The sequence below is a fragment of the Pygocentrus nattereri genome, chromosome 1 (genome assembly GCF_015220715.1).
Source record: "Pygocentrus nattereri isolate fPygNat1 chromosome 1, fPygNat1.pri, whole genome shotgun sequence".
NCBI lineage: Eukaryota > Metazoa > Chordata > Actinopteri > Characiformes > Serrasalmidae > Pygocentrus > Pygocentrus nattereri.
In genome coordinates this window covers 38,238,956-38,256,298 of record NC_051211.1, presented here as the reverse complement: position 1 = coordinate 38,256,298, position 17,343 = coordinate 38,238,956, and the positions used below count along the sequence as shown (strand labels likewise).

At 41.2% G+C, this 17,343-nt stretch overlaps 2 protein-coding genes across 6 annotated transcripts in view; one reads left to right on the top strand and one right to left on the bottom strand.

Annotated features, from left to right (window-relative positions):
- LOC108425339 (ubiquitin carboxyl-terminal hydrolase 15) overlaps positions 1–640 on the top strand; it is a 33,398-nt gene extending 32,758 nt beyond the window's left edge. For all 5 annotated transcript variants that reach the window (XM_017693914.2, XM_017693913.2, XM_017693912.2 and 2 more), the window contains one exon: positions 23–640. In XM_017693914.2, coding sequence (XP_017549403.1) covers positions 23–247 — 225 coding nt within the window. In that variant the 3' untranslated portion in view covers positions 248–640. The remainder of the gene's footprint in view (positions 1–22) is intronic.
- A 10,187-nt stretch (positions 641–10,827) lies between these two features.
- Positions 10,828–17,343, bottom strand: part of LOC108425305 (protein phosphatase 1H-like) — a 51,026-nt gene continuing 44,510 nt past the window's right edge. Inside the window, exon 10 of the mRNA XM_037538408.1 lies at positions 10,828–14,921. Within this exon, the coding sequence (XP_037394305.1) occupies positions 14,774–14,921 (148 nt within the window). The 3' untranslated portion in view covers positions 10,828–14,773. The remainder of the gene's footprint in view (positions 14,922–17,343) is intronic.

Sequence of the window (17,343 nt, the reverse complement as noted above, 5' to 3'; positions counted from 1 at the left end):
TGCGTGTGTTTTTTTTTGCCAGTCCAAAGCAGCGTACGTCCTGTTCTACCAGCGTCAGGACACAGTAAAGGGTACAGGCTACTTTGCCCTGGACCGCGAGGACACAGAGGAGCAAGAGAGCACTTCGGCACAAGGAGCCAATGCCCAGAGTGATGAAGATGAGGAGGAGGAGGAGGAGGACCTAAATGACAACGAGCAGGACGAAGAGCTAGAGGCTAACCATGACATCACCATGAACACCAACTGAGTTGGGACAAACGTGGGGCAGCGGATGGTGGGGGTCATCCAAAGCCATATGGAGAGTGAGCGGTCCAGAGTGTCCAGTCCAGAGCCTTCGTTCTCCGCTTCAGCAGTGCCTGCAAGTGCCGCGCTTCAGACTAGAACGTCCAATCAGGGCCTTGTTTTAATGGCCAACAGAGCAGGTTGATTTATTTATTTATTTTTTTTTTTTTTTCCTTTTTTTTCCCCCCTCTCTCCTCCTCCCATTTGTCCATGTGGCTTTCTCCCTTCAGCCACACCTCAGCCAAATATAGATGTCCGGAGCCGGTGCAAAAGAATAAGCTTGTGAATCAGATTCATGGAAACGAAGAAACAAATCTGGAGAATGTCCGGCAGTGTCACTCCTTGGATTTCCCTTGTGGCCGGGTTTTTTTTTTTTTTAAATAAATTTTTATATATATATATATATATATATATATATATATATATATATATATATATATATATATATATATATATATATATATATATATTGCAAGAGAGATGTGTTTATAAGTAGTGCTTTACTTTTATCATTGTTTTTGCCTTGTACATAATTTTGGATGGACAGCAAACCTCTGGGTTTTAAGGATGTTGGACTGTTTTGTTGCACAATCACTCCATTTGTTTTTATAGCTAGTATTAGTGCCACGCATAATGCAAAGTTTACGGTCCCCAGTGTCCCCTCTATCGGCTGCTTACATAACTGCCTTTTAAGCAGTGGCAATTGCATTGACAGGCAAATTCTCTCGCATCAGAAGAGCACTAATAAGTGTTGTATAAACTATAGCGTGAGTTCGGCTTCTATATGCTTGGTTACAGATTTTTAGGGTAACTTAAGCCTGGCATTAAACCGTCTCTTGACCCCTTGACTTTCAGCTACGTCTGAAAACAGTGCTCTCATTAAAGCCGTGACTTAGCCCATAGCTTTAGCATAGCTTCAGGATCTAAGCCTCATTCTCCACACCTCCTTTATCATAGAGGCTTATTTTAATGAGATTATGAACTTTCTGGTGATGCAATAGATTGTTCGTCTTTTGTCTCCATCACCTCGGCCTTAAATCTAATCTCAGACTGTTGCCTTTACTTTGCACAATTATTATCGCGCCGTCTGTCTGCGTTTCCCCTAACACACACCCAAAACGCACACTAGCACCTAACACGCATTCACGCATGCGCACAAACTCAATTGTTCATCATGCTCACTCTCTACCTTAAGCCCTACAAACACAGAGGCACTGACTGACTACTGTAATCAGACAGAAATGAGCCAGTTCTCCCAGATTGGCAAAGAATGTATTTGACTGAGGTTTGTTCACCCGCAGTTGGATATTTGGAATGATGCCTTCTTTTAAGTGTAGTGGAGAAGTGAGTTGCTTCTTTTTTTTTTGTTGTTGAATGTGTTTTGGGGTTTGTGGGGAGGGTAGTCAGATCATTTCATTGCCTTTTATATTAGCGATATTAAAAAACAGGGATACTGCTGTATGTGTCTTCTGTCGGGGTGGGGGGAAGTGGGCACAGGGATAATCAGACTGGGTGAGACTGATTGCATAGGCTTTATAAATACTGTATATAAGAGTTCACTCTGTGAGTGCACATTTGATAAATTTATTTATTTATATGTAATCAAACCAGTGTATTTAAGACCACAGGAAGACAGAATAAGTATAATGTAGGGCTTCGTTGCAGCCATCTAAAAGAGTGTTGGCTGTAGGTGTGCTTAAGGATGCTCTCATCACCTGGAGTTTTTTTTTTCCCTAAAGGTTCATTAGGACATCCTTGCATGAAGAAGGGGGTTTCAGCGTTTGGCTGCACTTGAGTTCACTTGGGTTTACATTTGAAATGTGCATGTGTATTTATATACAGACTTCAATAAAGTTGTGTAAAGCCTTTGGTGGTTGTCTGTCTTTGTGCTGCACAAAAAAATTATAGTTTGGAGAGACTCTAGTACAGCAACATGGGTTGGTAAAGGAAATGATGTGAAACCATGTATTTATTTGTGGGTTTACGATGTGTTCAAATGTACTTACGGATGTTTTTGGCATCTCGATTTTAGTAAGCTTTTGTGCACTTTTGAGCTGTTTTAAGCATTTTTTTTATTCGCTGATATTAAACCATTGACAAAGTAGCCGTTCTGATTAACATACTGAATAGACCATCCAAGCACATGACTATTTACTATTTAACTGTGGGGCAGGCAAATAAAGCAAAAGACAGAATAATTGGGAATAAGAAGGAATAACAGCCAGTCTGAAAGGGGCTAAAGAGATGTGTGAATTTGTAGATATGCAGATCTGAGTAGGCATATAATAACTATTACTTACAGAATATTCTAGAATGTTAAGAAAATTTGAAAACATCTGTGCAGCTGAGCATTGAGCCTTGCGCTACAGAAGAAGTTACACTGTAATACAGTAAGGTTTGAGTATAGGTTTAAGGTTGGTTTAAGTGTAAAGTGTGAGGTGTCCACTGTGGGTAATGAGAACTACAGTTGTTGGGTGGGCGGCGGGGAAGGGAGGGGAACGTTTGCATGTCTGGTTGTGCTGGTTTTGACAGCCCTGAATCTTCTACCAGACGAGAATGGCTGGAAGAGGGGGTGTCCAGGATGAAAGGGGTTAAGCTGCTTGCCAGCGTGCTTCATCACCCTACTGTTGTAGATGTCCTGAAGCGTTTGGCGGACTATATCCAATAGTCATCTTCGCTGTCCTGATTAGGTGCTGGAGTTTGGTTCATTCTTGTGAGGTGGAGGAACCGATCCAGATGGTTATGTATGAAGTGAGGATGGACTCGATAATCACTGTACAACTGGATCATCAGGGTCTATGACAGGTTGAATTTCTTCAGCTGTCTCAGGAAGAACATTCTCTGTTGTGCTGTCTGGCTGTTCAGACTGTGTTCTAGCATTTAAGCTCCCTGGAAATGGGGGTACCCAGGAACTTAAAGTGGAAATTACAGAGTCACTGATGTTCATTTGATTCCCCGGCCGGCTGACCAGGGTCCTCTCTGTGTGGGGTTTGAATGTTCTCCGTGTCTGCGTGGGTTTCCTCCCACAGTCCAAAGACATGCAGTCAGGCCAATTGGATATGCTGAATTGCCCCTGGGTGTGAGTGTGTGAGTGACTGTCTGTGTCTGTCTGCCCTGCTATGGACTGGCGACCTGTCCAGGGTGTATTCTGCCTTCTGCCCGATGACTGCTGGGATAGGCTCCAGCAACCCCCCACCCCCAGGACCCTGACGGAGAAGCGGCTTGGAAAATGGAAAAATGGATGATGTTCAGGGAGGCTCTGGGGCCATCTCTAGAGTCATTTGCTTGTTCAGCAGCAGCTTCATCAATGTTGGCCATTAGGGCCCACCTCAGTGGTGTTGACTAGAAACTTGAGGATCTTAGCTGGCTCCTTGGAGATGCAATTGTTGGTGTGAGAGCAGACAACCTTGGGGAACTCCAGTACTATGGTGGTGACATCTAAGCAGAAGTCTACAAACAGACCTCCAGGAGAGGTTTCAGGACTGTTGACATATTATAGCATGAAGTGCAATTGACTGACTGATTGTTATCCACAGGCATGTTAGCTCTGCATGGACACAGTAGGGGATCCAGCAGAGGATTTATAATGGCCTTTAGGTGGGCTAGGACCAGGCATCAAAGGACCCTCATAGCTACAGAGGTCAGAGCTACTGACAAGTAGTCATTTAGGCCATATTGTGTCTTTTTTTTTCAGAGATTGGAATAATGGTAGATGTTTTGAAAAGAGTTCCAGTGATTTGTTGATGTTTGTGAAAATTGGTGCTACATGATCAAAGCACTGCTTTAGGGTGGACAGAGAGACTAAGTCTGGCCCCAGAGCGTTCCTCACCTTCTGTCTACTGAAAAGCCTGTGCTCACTGATGAGAAGAGCAGGGGTCAGAGGTGAGAGGAGACTGGGAGAGAAAGGCTGAAGATGGTCCTTGCACATTCAAATCTGCAGCTGAGCTCATTCAGGTCGTTGGTACTGGCCATTGAGGAGAAGGAGAGTTTTTCTTACCTTGTAGTTGATGATCTCTTAGAGGCCTTTCCGACCCAGCGACACTGTGGATTTTCAGCTTTTTGAGTAGCTTTTCTTTACTGCTTTTATCACTTTCTCTAGCTCCTAAGTGCTGCCTCCTTTTCCCTCTAACGCTGCCTCAGCTGTTCAGCTGAAAACCACATTTTATCATAGCTGTACTTCACCTGCGCTGCCGTCGAAATGCAGTTTCAACTACATCACAGGTCAGTATGAATTCCAAGCTGGTTTATGCTGGCCTGGTGTTGGTTTAACCAGTCACCCAGCCCAGTCATCCTGGTTGACTAGCGTACCAGCCTGGAAAAAAAATAAGAAAACACCACGTTGATTTTGCTGGTGACCAGCCATGATGTCACCTTTTCAAAACTGTCCAGTTTGTGGATTCAAAGCAGCCCTTATTATCTAATGATCAATGTGCTATGCAGGTGGATTTATTGCTTTAATTGGTTCTTTCCCAAACACTGCTTTATTTTGCTGTTTACATCTGTGGGTTTGTCCAAGTCGTATTTGAAAATGTCCCAATGCTGCCATCTTCTGGTAGAAAACTGTTGTGTTAGCAGCACTTGGAAGGTATTTTGATGTGAAGGCTTGTAATTGCTTATTGCCACACAGAATACCTGCTTCCATATTCATTTAGAAATTCTTTTAATGTTTCCACTATTCTTTTATGTTCAGCCCATTTTCATCTAATCTAATCTAATCTAATCTAATCTAATCTAATCTAATCTACTCTAATCTGATCTTTTGAATTGCTGTACTGTTATACAAGCATGCAGAATCGACTTGAATTGTAAGCAGCCTATGATCTGTGCTTTTTCACACAGGTGACAGTCACATGGTTTGTATTTCACAATTTTAAGGCCATGACAGCTTTGACACAAGCTTAAATGATAAAGTATAATGTGATAATATGAAACCTGCATTTTTCATTTATATACTGCTGTGTCTTTTTTGGCCTTCAGCCCACCGCAAACATTAAACTCCTCTTATGACCTCATCCTGGTATTCATGAAACCGCTCTTGGGTTTGATTAGCAGTGGCTATAGGGGCATTCTCACCTTGAAAGATGGGAACAACATGAGGGAGCTCCTTTTTGCACCTGGTGCTGTAAAATGGCCTCATGTTCTTTAGTTGTTAGACGACCATGCAGGAGATGATTGATGCAATGGATCCACCACCATGTTTAACATTGCCAGCACACACTGCATCTGCGGTTCAGAGGCATCCTTTAGCTTTTCAGATGGAGCAGTAAGAAAACAAGATGACTCATCAGACCACTGTGACCTGGGGTCCAGGTTTTAAGCCCTGTGTGCCACATCATAGAACTTGAGCATTTGTTTGTTGGGCCAGAGAAGTTTCTGGACAGCGGCCCTGTCATAAATTCAAGCTCATCATTTACTGTTCTGTTTGAAGGTCACTACAAAGTGCTGACTCAGTTCTGTGATATTTTTGCTAGTGTTATTTTGTTTAGCAACAGCTACGCTACCTGTGGGCCTGCTCCCGCTGTGTTCCCTGCAGATGCAGTCTGTCCATATCACCTGTGCAGCTGACACAATAAATCTGATGTACTGTACATCAGTGAAGCTTTTTTAATCAATTAATTATTAAATAAATCTATTATCCTACCCACCCAGAGAGAGCGAGGTCAATTGTGGTCTCTTGGACTCCCGGCTCCGGATTGCTGTAGCATCACCAGGGATCGAACTTGCGATCTCCTAGGGCCAACGCTTAGACGATTGCGCCGCTCGGAGCGTTGAAGCATTTTTTGATACTGACACAAAATACTGAGTGACAGAACATACTTATCTGTTTATTGATCCTATTAACAAACTTAAAACACACTTAAAACTCCAAACCAGATTGGGCCCAGATATCTGTTAGAAGGACCGGTTACATACTTTTATCCATACAGGTCAGTTTTTTTATCTTTTGGTCATATCAGACTTCTGAAAATTAAGAATTTGTTTGCATATAGAAATATGGAAATTACTTAATAATAATAATAATAATAATAATAATAATGCTTGATACTGTTAATCCAAATTAAAGTCATATGCAATTTTATTGCTTCATGTCAAGTTCTGTGCCATTTTTACTCATCATACTAAATGTAGCACGGTCATTTGAGATTTTGATTGATTTGACGTTTTGATTGGTTAACAGAACAAATTGACTTGGGCTGTGTCCAAAATCACATATTATACTATGAATACTATACGCACTGTAATAGTATCTGTACTATTAATGGTGCACATGCTATTTAGTATGATCAGCGGTCCGACTGTGAAACTGTGAAGGCGGATGGCGGAGGGTGGCAGCTGTACCTACTCAGCACAGATTTTCCGGATGTCTCACGGAGTGATTAGAACGTCAGCTCTTTGGAATTCTACAGGCACAGTGCTGACTCTGACACGAACTCGCGTATCTACGTCCATCAAAAGAAGATGGAAAGGGGGGGCGGGGGGCGGGGGGCAGTGTTTAAGGGGAATGATGTTTGTCTTTTTTCAGCCTTCATTCCTCCCTCAAATCGAGCCCTTTGTACGGTAGTTTGCGGTTTGGACGCAGCCAAATTGTTCCATAGTGTCCTGCGTCACAATCACTGCACCCAACGGATCCACCAATGAACGCGCAGGCCACGCCCTCTTCCTATGAGTCCCACCCACATCGCTGGCAGACGTTCCCGCGAATTTCGTGTCTTTAGTGCTGGAGCGGTTAGAACGCGCGCTCCGTCGTAGGCACCGTCTGAAAACGTTAAAGAGCGTTTTAGAGCGAACGTGTTTATCTTCTGCCTGTGCTTATTTACTTTAACAGGACGTATTTTGTGGCCCTGAAAGCCTGTTAGGCTGTGTAACAGTACTGAGACGAGGGGTCTCGCACAGTAAGTAGCTACGTTAGATATTTGCTCTGCTAAAGCTCAGATTCTGTTCTCGTTAACTGTTGGACATGTGATGAGGCTACATGGGCTTGTGGGCTGGTACCTCCAGCCTGTTTTCTTCGTGCTGGTCTGATGCTAGATGGTCTGGGTAGTTAATGGTGGGTGGGTTGGCGCCTCCAGCTAGCTTTTAAAGGGGAATTCCACCGATTTTTCAACATTTTTGCATAGTTCGCTCTTGTGAAGGAAAGTCGTTCAGAGTGGTCTGGTGTGAAATGGTTCGTTGTATTGACTCAGATGCCTTTACAGTGGTGGCGATAGGAACCAGACGTCGTCATGTCTAGCTAGCTATTTTATTTACTGCCCTGAACCACCAGTGAACCTACATGCATGAACCGCCGTGAATGGATTAAAATGAGACGTTTTAGACCAGAATTTCGTAAACGTGCCGTGAAATAATGTCTCGGGCATCAAGGAACCATTCTGTGGAATGACTTTCTGTGAGGAAGCTGTTAGAGGCATTACACTCTTAAGACGTTTGGTTCCCATCACCGCCACTGTAGTTCAGTCATTCTGACTAAATGTAACTATAACGGACCATTTCACCCCAAACCTCTCTGACTTTGTTTACATCTGTACCGTTTTAGTTACGTAGGAATTTTGAAAATTCGGCGGAGGTCCCCTGTACCTCGTGATCAGGAGGCTACACGGTGCCACTCTCGCACTTCTCCGTTCGTGTGCCGCTGCGTTTTCTCTCCCCCAGCGATGTGACGGCACCATGTCCTGGCTGAGGTAGTAGTTTGTGCTGTTTGTCGGGTCGCCACACTGCCCGCTATGGAGATGACTGCGCAAACCACTGCCTTGCTAGAGCTGGTGATGCACCACCCGTGGACAGGGGAGGTTCTGGAGAGACTGGCACTGTCTGAAAGGTGACACGAAGAATGGAGTGCTCAGTTTTGTAGCCGAAGCTGTTTATGGTTGTAAAATCTGACCTGAGCTGCATTAAAAAGTGTAAGTGTGACCAGTGTGTGATCTCTGTGTACCGAATACTGTACGTACTTCAGTCCAGTCTTTGTATTCTGTTGCAGCTCCAGCACACCTGGGCCAGGTTACTAGGCACTGTAAGTTAGTGATGAGCTGGCTCAGGAAATTGAGCATGGCCAGAAATGGAAATGAACTGGCCAGATGCCCTTGATGCTTGGATTGACGGCCCCTGCTGTATTCAACCTTAACTGTGTCTCACACTGCAGGGGAATGAATGGAGAGACATGTCCGTGAGGACAACAAATGAAAGTAATAAGGGTTTAGGGATTTCAGTACAGTACTTGGTGGGGCGGCGGTGATAAATTAGCATCACATTTTAAAACCATATCACATTTTCTCTTATTTGCTGACTTTTGTGAAAACCATTACAGGCGTCACACATGTTAAAGCATTACGTCACTGTACTTAGGCAGATATCATACATAGATATCATTAAGTTGTAAACAGAGTCATTCAGAGTGGTTTGATGTAAAACGCATCGACTTACTGACTCAGAATTGTTCACAGTGGTGGTGATGGGAACCAGACGTTCCAGCGTTTAGACGTTACATCACAGAAAGCTGATGCATCAAATGGTCAGAAGTACAGTACTTGATGTCCAAGACTTTCTTTTATGAGGTTTGAGAGCAGGTTTTGACCCAAAACGTATGGAGGAGGGCTGCAGGCAGGGCTTTAGAAAGAGAGATAATACTCATTTATGTAGACTGATCACTGTTGTGCCATTATCATCATTACCTATGAAACTCGGATGTGTGGGATCACTTGGTGTTTTGGATATTAAATAAAAAGGCTGTATGTGTGTTGTAGACATTGCGACCCCTGGATCCTCTCACCACCAATATAAATAGACTGAAGTCAGCAAGTTTCTCTACAAATGAACCATTTCACATCAAACCACCCTCAATGACCGTTACAGTGCAAAGATTATTCACAAAGGTTTTTTGCATTAGTTGTAACAAATTTGCACCGTTTTGAAAAGTCACCATTGTGCACAAGCACATGGTTCTTCGTAGATTAAAAAAAAAAAAAATTGTAGCTTTCTAAGCCAAACAAGTCTGTGTAGCCTAATTCAAGCTCAGCAGAATCAAGATATATTTTTTAACACATAAAATGGTGAACTGAATCAAGTCTAGACCTTAACATGAAAAATTGTCAGACTTGTTTCAAGTAATAAAGTGCCTTTGATGCATTTTATAGTAACCTACACGCTCCAAAAAAAAGGTGGTTCTTTGAGCAATGGCATAAAAGAGCCACTTTTGCTTCCCCGAAGAACCTTGTTTGAAGAGTTTTGTGATAAGAACCTTCCCATCATAAAAAGGATTCTATACCAGATTAAGGCTTTGTCCTAAAACTTTATATTAGGTGGAGGTTCCGTAAACTTTAACACATTTTTTCCACACAAACAACTCATTTCTAAAAATGTTTTTCCAAAGAACGATCCACCAAAAGGTTCTTCAGGGAACCAACAGTGGTTCTTCTATGGCATTGTGAAGAAGTTGGCAAACAACTTCATTTTTAAGAGGGTAAACATAGCGGGTGTAGAATAGCACATCAATTCAAAAACAGTTAAGAAGAAAACCAGCAATTCGAATGATGATCGTGTTGAGTTTATTGTAGCCTACGCTTTTCAGAATGGCTGTGCATCATCAGAGTGGGCAGCAACAGCGGAACTGGCAAGTGTCAAACCGCCTCCAGAGGCAGCCCAGTATGTATGAGATGAGTGAAGTGCTATAAAAATATAGTTAGTGGTGATCTGCCTGATACACATTTGATAGCATAAAAGTGCAATATTAAAAATGACAGCAGGTAAAATGAGGAATAGATCTGAGATTAAGATGATGATGTTGAATAAGGACAAAGCACACACACATGAGGGAAAAAGCAAATGGTTTATATCCTGACCAGATGGCTGCCTGATCTCCGTGGAATTCAGCATCTCCGTAGCAACACTCAGAAGTCTCCCGCCTTGCTGATGCCATGCAGTGAAATTTCCACTAGCACACTCAGACTGTTCCCTCCACGGGCAGTGGGCAAGCCCTCAAAAGAATCGAGCATGACAACTGATGAAGATGTCAGTAAAACAAACAGCACTCAACAAAGCAATTTGGGACATTCTTTAGGTCAAAGCTGCTTTCCGGAAATATGGAGGGGCCAAAATAAAAAACGTAACCACTGGAACTTCTGTTGTAAATACGTACACTTGCCTCTCAGAGTGGCACCACAGCACTCTCCAAAGCAAGACTTCCTAGATTTATTACTAGAAAAACCCTTTCTGATGATGTATTTAAAGGTGGAAGTACATTTTGAAAGACTACAGGTGGTTAGGTGTGCATTCCCAAGGGTGCTGAGATGTATTTATGCAATGCATGCTGGGTATTGTAGTGAGAGAAGAATAATTGACAAAAACAATACAAAAGTGTGAACTCTGTCCAACTGATGAGGCCAATGGATGCAATGCTGAACTACGGAATATTATGTCACATGAACACATTAAATGCTAGTTTTAAGCTGGAATGCACCTTTAAAAGAAGTACAGGTGTGGACTGGGCCAAGGCAAAGGTAGTCAATAAAAGGTCTAAAACAGAGGCTACTAGCTAAATGCAAACAGTCAAGCTGTGTTTTCACAATTGTTCTGTTTTTATTTTTGGAAAAACAACAGGAGGAGGTAAACATTTTCCCAGATCATTGCACATAAAATACATATTAACATTAAAAATATCTTTTTACTTCGTTTACTTTACAAAATGTACATTTCACATTCACAGGGGAAAATCAGGTGTAACATTTAAGCAAAATCATTGAAAGATTCATATCTACTGATTCGATACAGTACAGTAAATAAATACCCATCCCATCTCCACACCTCAGCCCCACCTCAGGGTGTAGAACTAAGTAGTCAAACAGGAAAGGAAAAAGACGCAAACGGGGAAAATAAACAGGAGCTGGAAATATGGGACCAGTCAATACATATCCGGACAGTTTCTCTGACTGGGAAAAAGAGCATTTATGTATTAAATGTCTCTATATACCAAACATGAAACCTACCTGTTCTGAAATCTGACACACAAGGGGCACTATAAACTCTGGTGGCACCAAAAAACAACCGCAATGTCCAATCAGGCACGTGCCCAAAAATAATGCAAACATTTCTGCATTTTACCAACTTATCAGACAAAACAGGAGTTTTAATTGCATATAAAGGGTTAGATGGGAGTCATTTACTATTACTAGATTCTGCTGTACAAAAGGAACCATAAATTCTATCTTATGCAAAAGTTGGAGCACCCTTGTTGAAATTAGGGTTTCTAGGTGAAAATAAGTTAACCCATTCTTTACATCAAACACATTTCTGATTTTAGCGCTTGATTAGTGTTTACTGGCTGTTCAAATTTAACATATAAGAAAAAACAATAATGCTTGTGCAAAAGTTTGGGCATGTGCCACATTTATCACACATTTTTCTCAGTGTGTTAAATTCAACAAATTAACAAAAACTGCACTTAAATTTACAGAAGTATGCTGCATTTATGTTATTTGACCAGGGCACCAAAACATTTGCATAAGACATGTAGAGGAGCTAGACTCTAATACTCCTACAACCAGTTTCACGGACGTGGATTAAGCCTAGTCTTGGACTGAAATGCAATGTCAATGGTGTTTCATCTCTAAAAATTCCAGTTAGTCTAGCTTTAGGCTTAATCTAGGCCTTAGAAACTGGCCCCTTAGTCCTTTTTAGTATTACAAAACTAATATAAGTGCTATATAAACAACTGCATCTATACGTTCCACTCGGTAAAAACCCTGAGTTCAGTTTCTCCTGCTTACCAGCTTACAATGTTTCTTCTTTTTGTATGGGTGGTTTTCTTGTGGCACAGTAGATTCTTTATGAGGAATTAACATACTTCCATTTCTCATCCTTCTAGTCAAACATTCTCTGTTCTCCCTCTCTACAGAAAAGAAAAACATCTTCAAAATTCACACATGCTTCAAACATGAAGCAAGCTCATGACAGAGCGAACAATTAACCTGCAGTCATGCTCCAGCCAGAGGAATTCATCCCATAATGACTCAAGTGCATGTAAAACTAACAGCAGTTTCCATGGGAACCCTAGAATTTTTTTTTCTTATTAACCAATACTGCAACCTTGAATTAACATGCATGTATTAAACATCGTTCTCTCACAGTACTTCAAATACTGCACACTCATAAGCATGAGCGCATTTTGTGTGATGGAATGTACTGCAGTAATGTAGGTCTGAGCCTCTTGCAAATGAAGGTTCCTAAATGGTTCTTTGCTTGGACATACGGTTCTAGGAAAAACCTTTAACTGCTAAACTGACCTTTAAATTATGTGGAGGTTCCTTAAAGTTCTTCCAACATTTTCTTTAAAGAACCATCCACTGAAAGGTTCTTCAGGGAACCAAAGGTGGCTTTTCTATGGCACTGCTCCAAAGAACCATTTTTGGTAGCTTTATTTTTTAAGAGTGTTCTCGCATGTGCAGTAATTCTTTTAGCTAAAGCAGACTTCCAGTTTGCTGAGGCTAACATGAGCACGGGGCATTAGAGTTAACGTTTCGGATCCATCTCTAATCTGATTGAGAGGATTGGCTGGATCAGAGTGCGAGCGAGGGCCAAATGCTCCGACTGTTTACACGATCTCAATGAAACGTCCTCTCTCAGTAACAAAGCATGGACAAAACCATCCTAATACATTTTCTGCAACTTCAAAACATGTATACTGGAGGTAAACATACTGCATATATTGCAAATATGTAAAATCATTGCTACTGACTAAACTGTGATTCAAAATTGTCTAACAAACGACACTACAGCATGCACTGAATGGCTAAGAGTGACGGCTGTCTACATATTTTCTAATATATCGAGCACATCCACCAATTTTTTGGTCCTGATTTAACAAAGACAGAAAGGAAAGAGCACTGGAGGGTGTTTCACAAAGCAAGATCTGTCAAGAAATCTGGATAATGTAAAACCCAAACGCAAAGATCCCCTCCTATTGGATAGGCTTGACTTTTGGCTTAAAAGAGAATCCCCCTGATTTTTTAAAATGTCTACATAATTCATTTGTTATTTTGTGTTGTGTTTTGATATGAAATGCTCTGTTCTAGAGACATGTACTGACTCACAATTATACACAGTGGTGGTGATGAGAACTAGGTGACAGCAGTTTATATGTCTCGAAAGGCAATATAGAAAGAATATAGAAATGCTTATGAATTTGCAGCCTAATGTCAAAGACATTGTTTTATGATAGGTTGGCCTTTTCATTACACACACACACACACACACACACACACACACACACACACACACACACACACACACACACACACACACACGTTCTGAGCTGCTTATCCTTCTGGACATTTGCATTGTAGAAATTTGTGACCTCTATGACCACCACTGTAATGTAAATCACCAGAAAGTTTGTAGGTTTCTCTAGAATAAACCATTTCACATCAAACTACTAAGAATGACTTCAATGTTTACATCTCAAGCTCTTAATTATGCAGACATTTAGAAAAATCAGTGGAATCCCCCTTCAGCTGATTATCTGATAAATTCTGCTTAGACTGACAATAAACAAAAAAGTGTCATGATGACAATCATTAAAAGAGACCTATAATATATTTTAAAAAGTCTGAACACCCCCGCTCTAGTGACGTTTTTTTGATTTTCTAATGAAATTAAGTTAACATGCCCTCTACAGGAACTTACATAGGGCATTTTCTCCAAATGTTTGAGCACAATTTCCATTTATTTGCTGAATTTAACAGTAACAGTACTTGTGCATTAAAAGTGTGTTCTCTGTAGAGGATGTGTCAACTTATTTTACATACAAAGTCAACAAAGCATGATTTTGGCTAAGGTGCCCAAACATTTGGGTGGGAGAGACGGTTCCCAACCAGAAAGTGAATATACTATAGTACAAATTCAACTTGACCTACTGATCAATTTCTATGACATACAATCAATAAAGCTATATTCGTCTAAGAAATACACCAAGTGCAGTGACCAGCTTTGGACATGAAAACAAACAATTGAACAATGATTAGAAACATTTCCAGATTTGGACATCATTGCACTTTGCTCATACATCCTTAATTCCTACTGCACAACACCACAAACAGAAAAAAGCAACCTAAAAATAATGACTGGGGCAGACTGGACAATAAATAAGATTTGCCTTCATTTGACAAAGAATGCCATACACAGAACTTCATGTAACAAAGGAGATAAAAGACATAAAAAATAAAAAGTACACGTTCATGCAGTGGCAAAGTAGAAAGTGACAGAGCTCAGTCTGAGAAAGGTCTCTTGTACATACAAATGTTTCTGTTTTTTTTTTCTCATGCCAGTATAAAGAACACTGTACACTGTACATCACAGGGAGTGGAGAGTTGTTTAAGAAAAGACTTCGTTTATCCCTTACTGCACTGCACTGAGAGAACACAACAGGACAGGTAGTGCTTTTGGGGCTGTGCTATAGGAGAGAGTGTGAGACAGAGAACGCAGAGCTCACCAGAGGAGCTGTGCTCTACTGTTGGCGATTACCATACATAAGGGGGATGATGTAGACTGAGATGTCGTCTCCAGAACCCAGACGGTCGTTGGTGATACGCCAGCCTCGGTCCCTGAGAACACCCCTAGCACGCATCACCAGATCCTGGGCTGCCATGGTGTACCTGCGTGGAAAAAGCATTTTTTATATTATATATGTGACGCACATCTAAAGGACAAACATACATCTAAAAATCTTTTTCTACAGGCTCGAGTGATGGCCACAATAGGAGTGAAGTACACACTTTAAAGCATGGATATGTCCAAATCTTAGTCAATTTAAATTGCCAGTATGGAGCAAAATATGTACTTGAGTCAAAATGAAAATGTATAAACATATAAGCATGCTTGGTGCAAAAGTTCTAAGCAACTGAGAAAATTTTACTGGAGAACCCATGGGGTCAAATTTGGTTCGTGGTTAATTGCTGCCATCCAAAATGAACAAAAAAAATAAATAAATAAAATATAACCTCAAAAGCCCAGAGTGCCACTTCCGACCCCTGCATGGTGACACCTATGTAGTGAATATTGAAGTCAGCTGAGTTACAGTGTCAGTGACAAGATGGCTGCCCACATGCTGTTTTGTTGAGCTGCAAACCCAGGAAACTAATTTGGCTTCTCAGCAAATCAGGTTGGTAAAAATTTTTTATTTTTGTTAATCTGTTTAGTAATAGCTTGTAGAATGCATAGAAGTATGTTTTATATTCTTTTAGGAGAAATTAGTGCCTAATTAGCTAGTTCAAAAAACAATGGGTCAAAAATGACCCTCTGGGTGTATTGGTCCTATGTAGATAGAAAATTGTGACAGTCTTGTATTTGGCTAAAGCCTTGAAATAAATGTATTTTTTATATGTTTTAGTAAGTTACCTTGCTAGTACAGGGGCAGAGACTAAGAAAGTAAATACCTCTATTTTTAGAATCCTTTTTCAAGACAGGGAAAGCAAAAGTTCACTGTAAAACAAGTATTGGAGCAACTTGAAGCGGATGTTAGTGACTTTGGCCCTGAATTTGATAGCGATTCTGATGAGTTGTTTCAACCGCATGAAAGAGATGGTGGTGAATCTTCTTCCCAAGACAGTGACTTATCCAATGACTCATCCAGTGATGAGTGCTGTTTGCCAAGAGTGCTAGCCCACAGATGGAGCCAAATCCAGCCACCAAAACTTACAAGTGGCGGAAGAAAGACTTTGAGTTGCCTGACATAAACTTTCAAGGTGAACAGGTTAAGTCATACCAGGATGCCGCGACAGACACGCCACTGGTTTACTTTCGACGCTTTGTTTCCCCTGATATGTCGGAAAATATTGTGGAGCATACAAATCAATTAATTGTTCAAAAGCATGGAAAATGTGTAGACACTTCAGTGAAGGAGCTAGAACAAGTTCTAGGAATGTATCTCAGAATGGGATTAGTTCAAATGTCTGGAGTACGTCAGTACTGGGAAAGTGAAGTTCATTATGGGCCTGTGGCAGATGTAATGAGTCGCAACCGATTCAACCTTCTACTCTCTGTCATCCACTTTGTAGACAATGAAACGGCCAGTGAAGAAGTAAAAAAGGATCGACTTTGGAAAGTGAGACCATTTTTGGATTCTTTTCGGAGACAATGTCTGACTATAGCTCCTCGCCAAAAACAGTCCATCGATGAGATGATGGTGCCGTATAAAGGGAAATTTGGTGGCATAAGGCAGTACATCAAAGGGAAACCACATCCGTGGGGATTCAAAGTGTGGGCACGCTGCGATGTCACTGGTCTCCTGCACGACTTTGACATATATCAGGGAAAAGGTGGTGGCAATGATGGTACATGATACTCTTCTGGCATTTCTTTTCTGTTGCGGCTTCTTTACCAGCATGACTGTGAGGCACAGGGAATCACTGGATCAAACATACTCAAACTTCGCAAGTTTCAGGGTTTGGTAGCTCAGGGCTTGGTTGAAGTTGGAACAGCAAGAAGGCGGGGTAGGCCACCAACTCCTGGCCCCTTCTCCCCGCCACCACCAAGATTTGTTCGAGTTTATCAGTGTGCAGATGTTCGTTTTGACCAAATCGCCCATTGGCCTGTCAAGGAGGAAAATCGCCGTCGATGTGCTGTGTGCAAGGACCTCAAAACTGAAATGAATTGTAAAAAAAATGCGCAGTTCCTCTCTGCATCAACAAAAAGAGAAATTGTTTCAAAGACTACCACAATGTCTAGTGCGAGTTCCTCTCTCTAGCAGAACATATTTTTGGATAAGCAAAGACCCATTTTGTTAGTTTTTTCCAGTTGTGATTTTGGCCTTGTGTTCCCGTTTCCATTGGCCATTCAGTTCTAATGTGGAACAAATAAAGCAAAAAACATTGTTAAATGTATCTGTGAGGTAGACTGATTATTTTCCTAAATTTAAAATAGTTTGCATTGACAGTGTTTGTTATTGCAATTCATTGAATTGATAGGCCTAAATCCCAATGGGTCAAATTTGAGGGTTAAAACTGAAAAAGTGGATATTTTTGTGTTCAGGGAACTTAAAGCAGTCATTTAATGCATAGTTCATAATTTTCCAAAAAA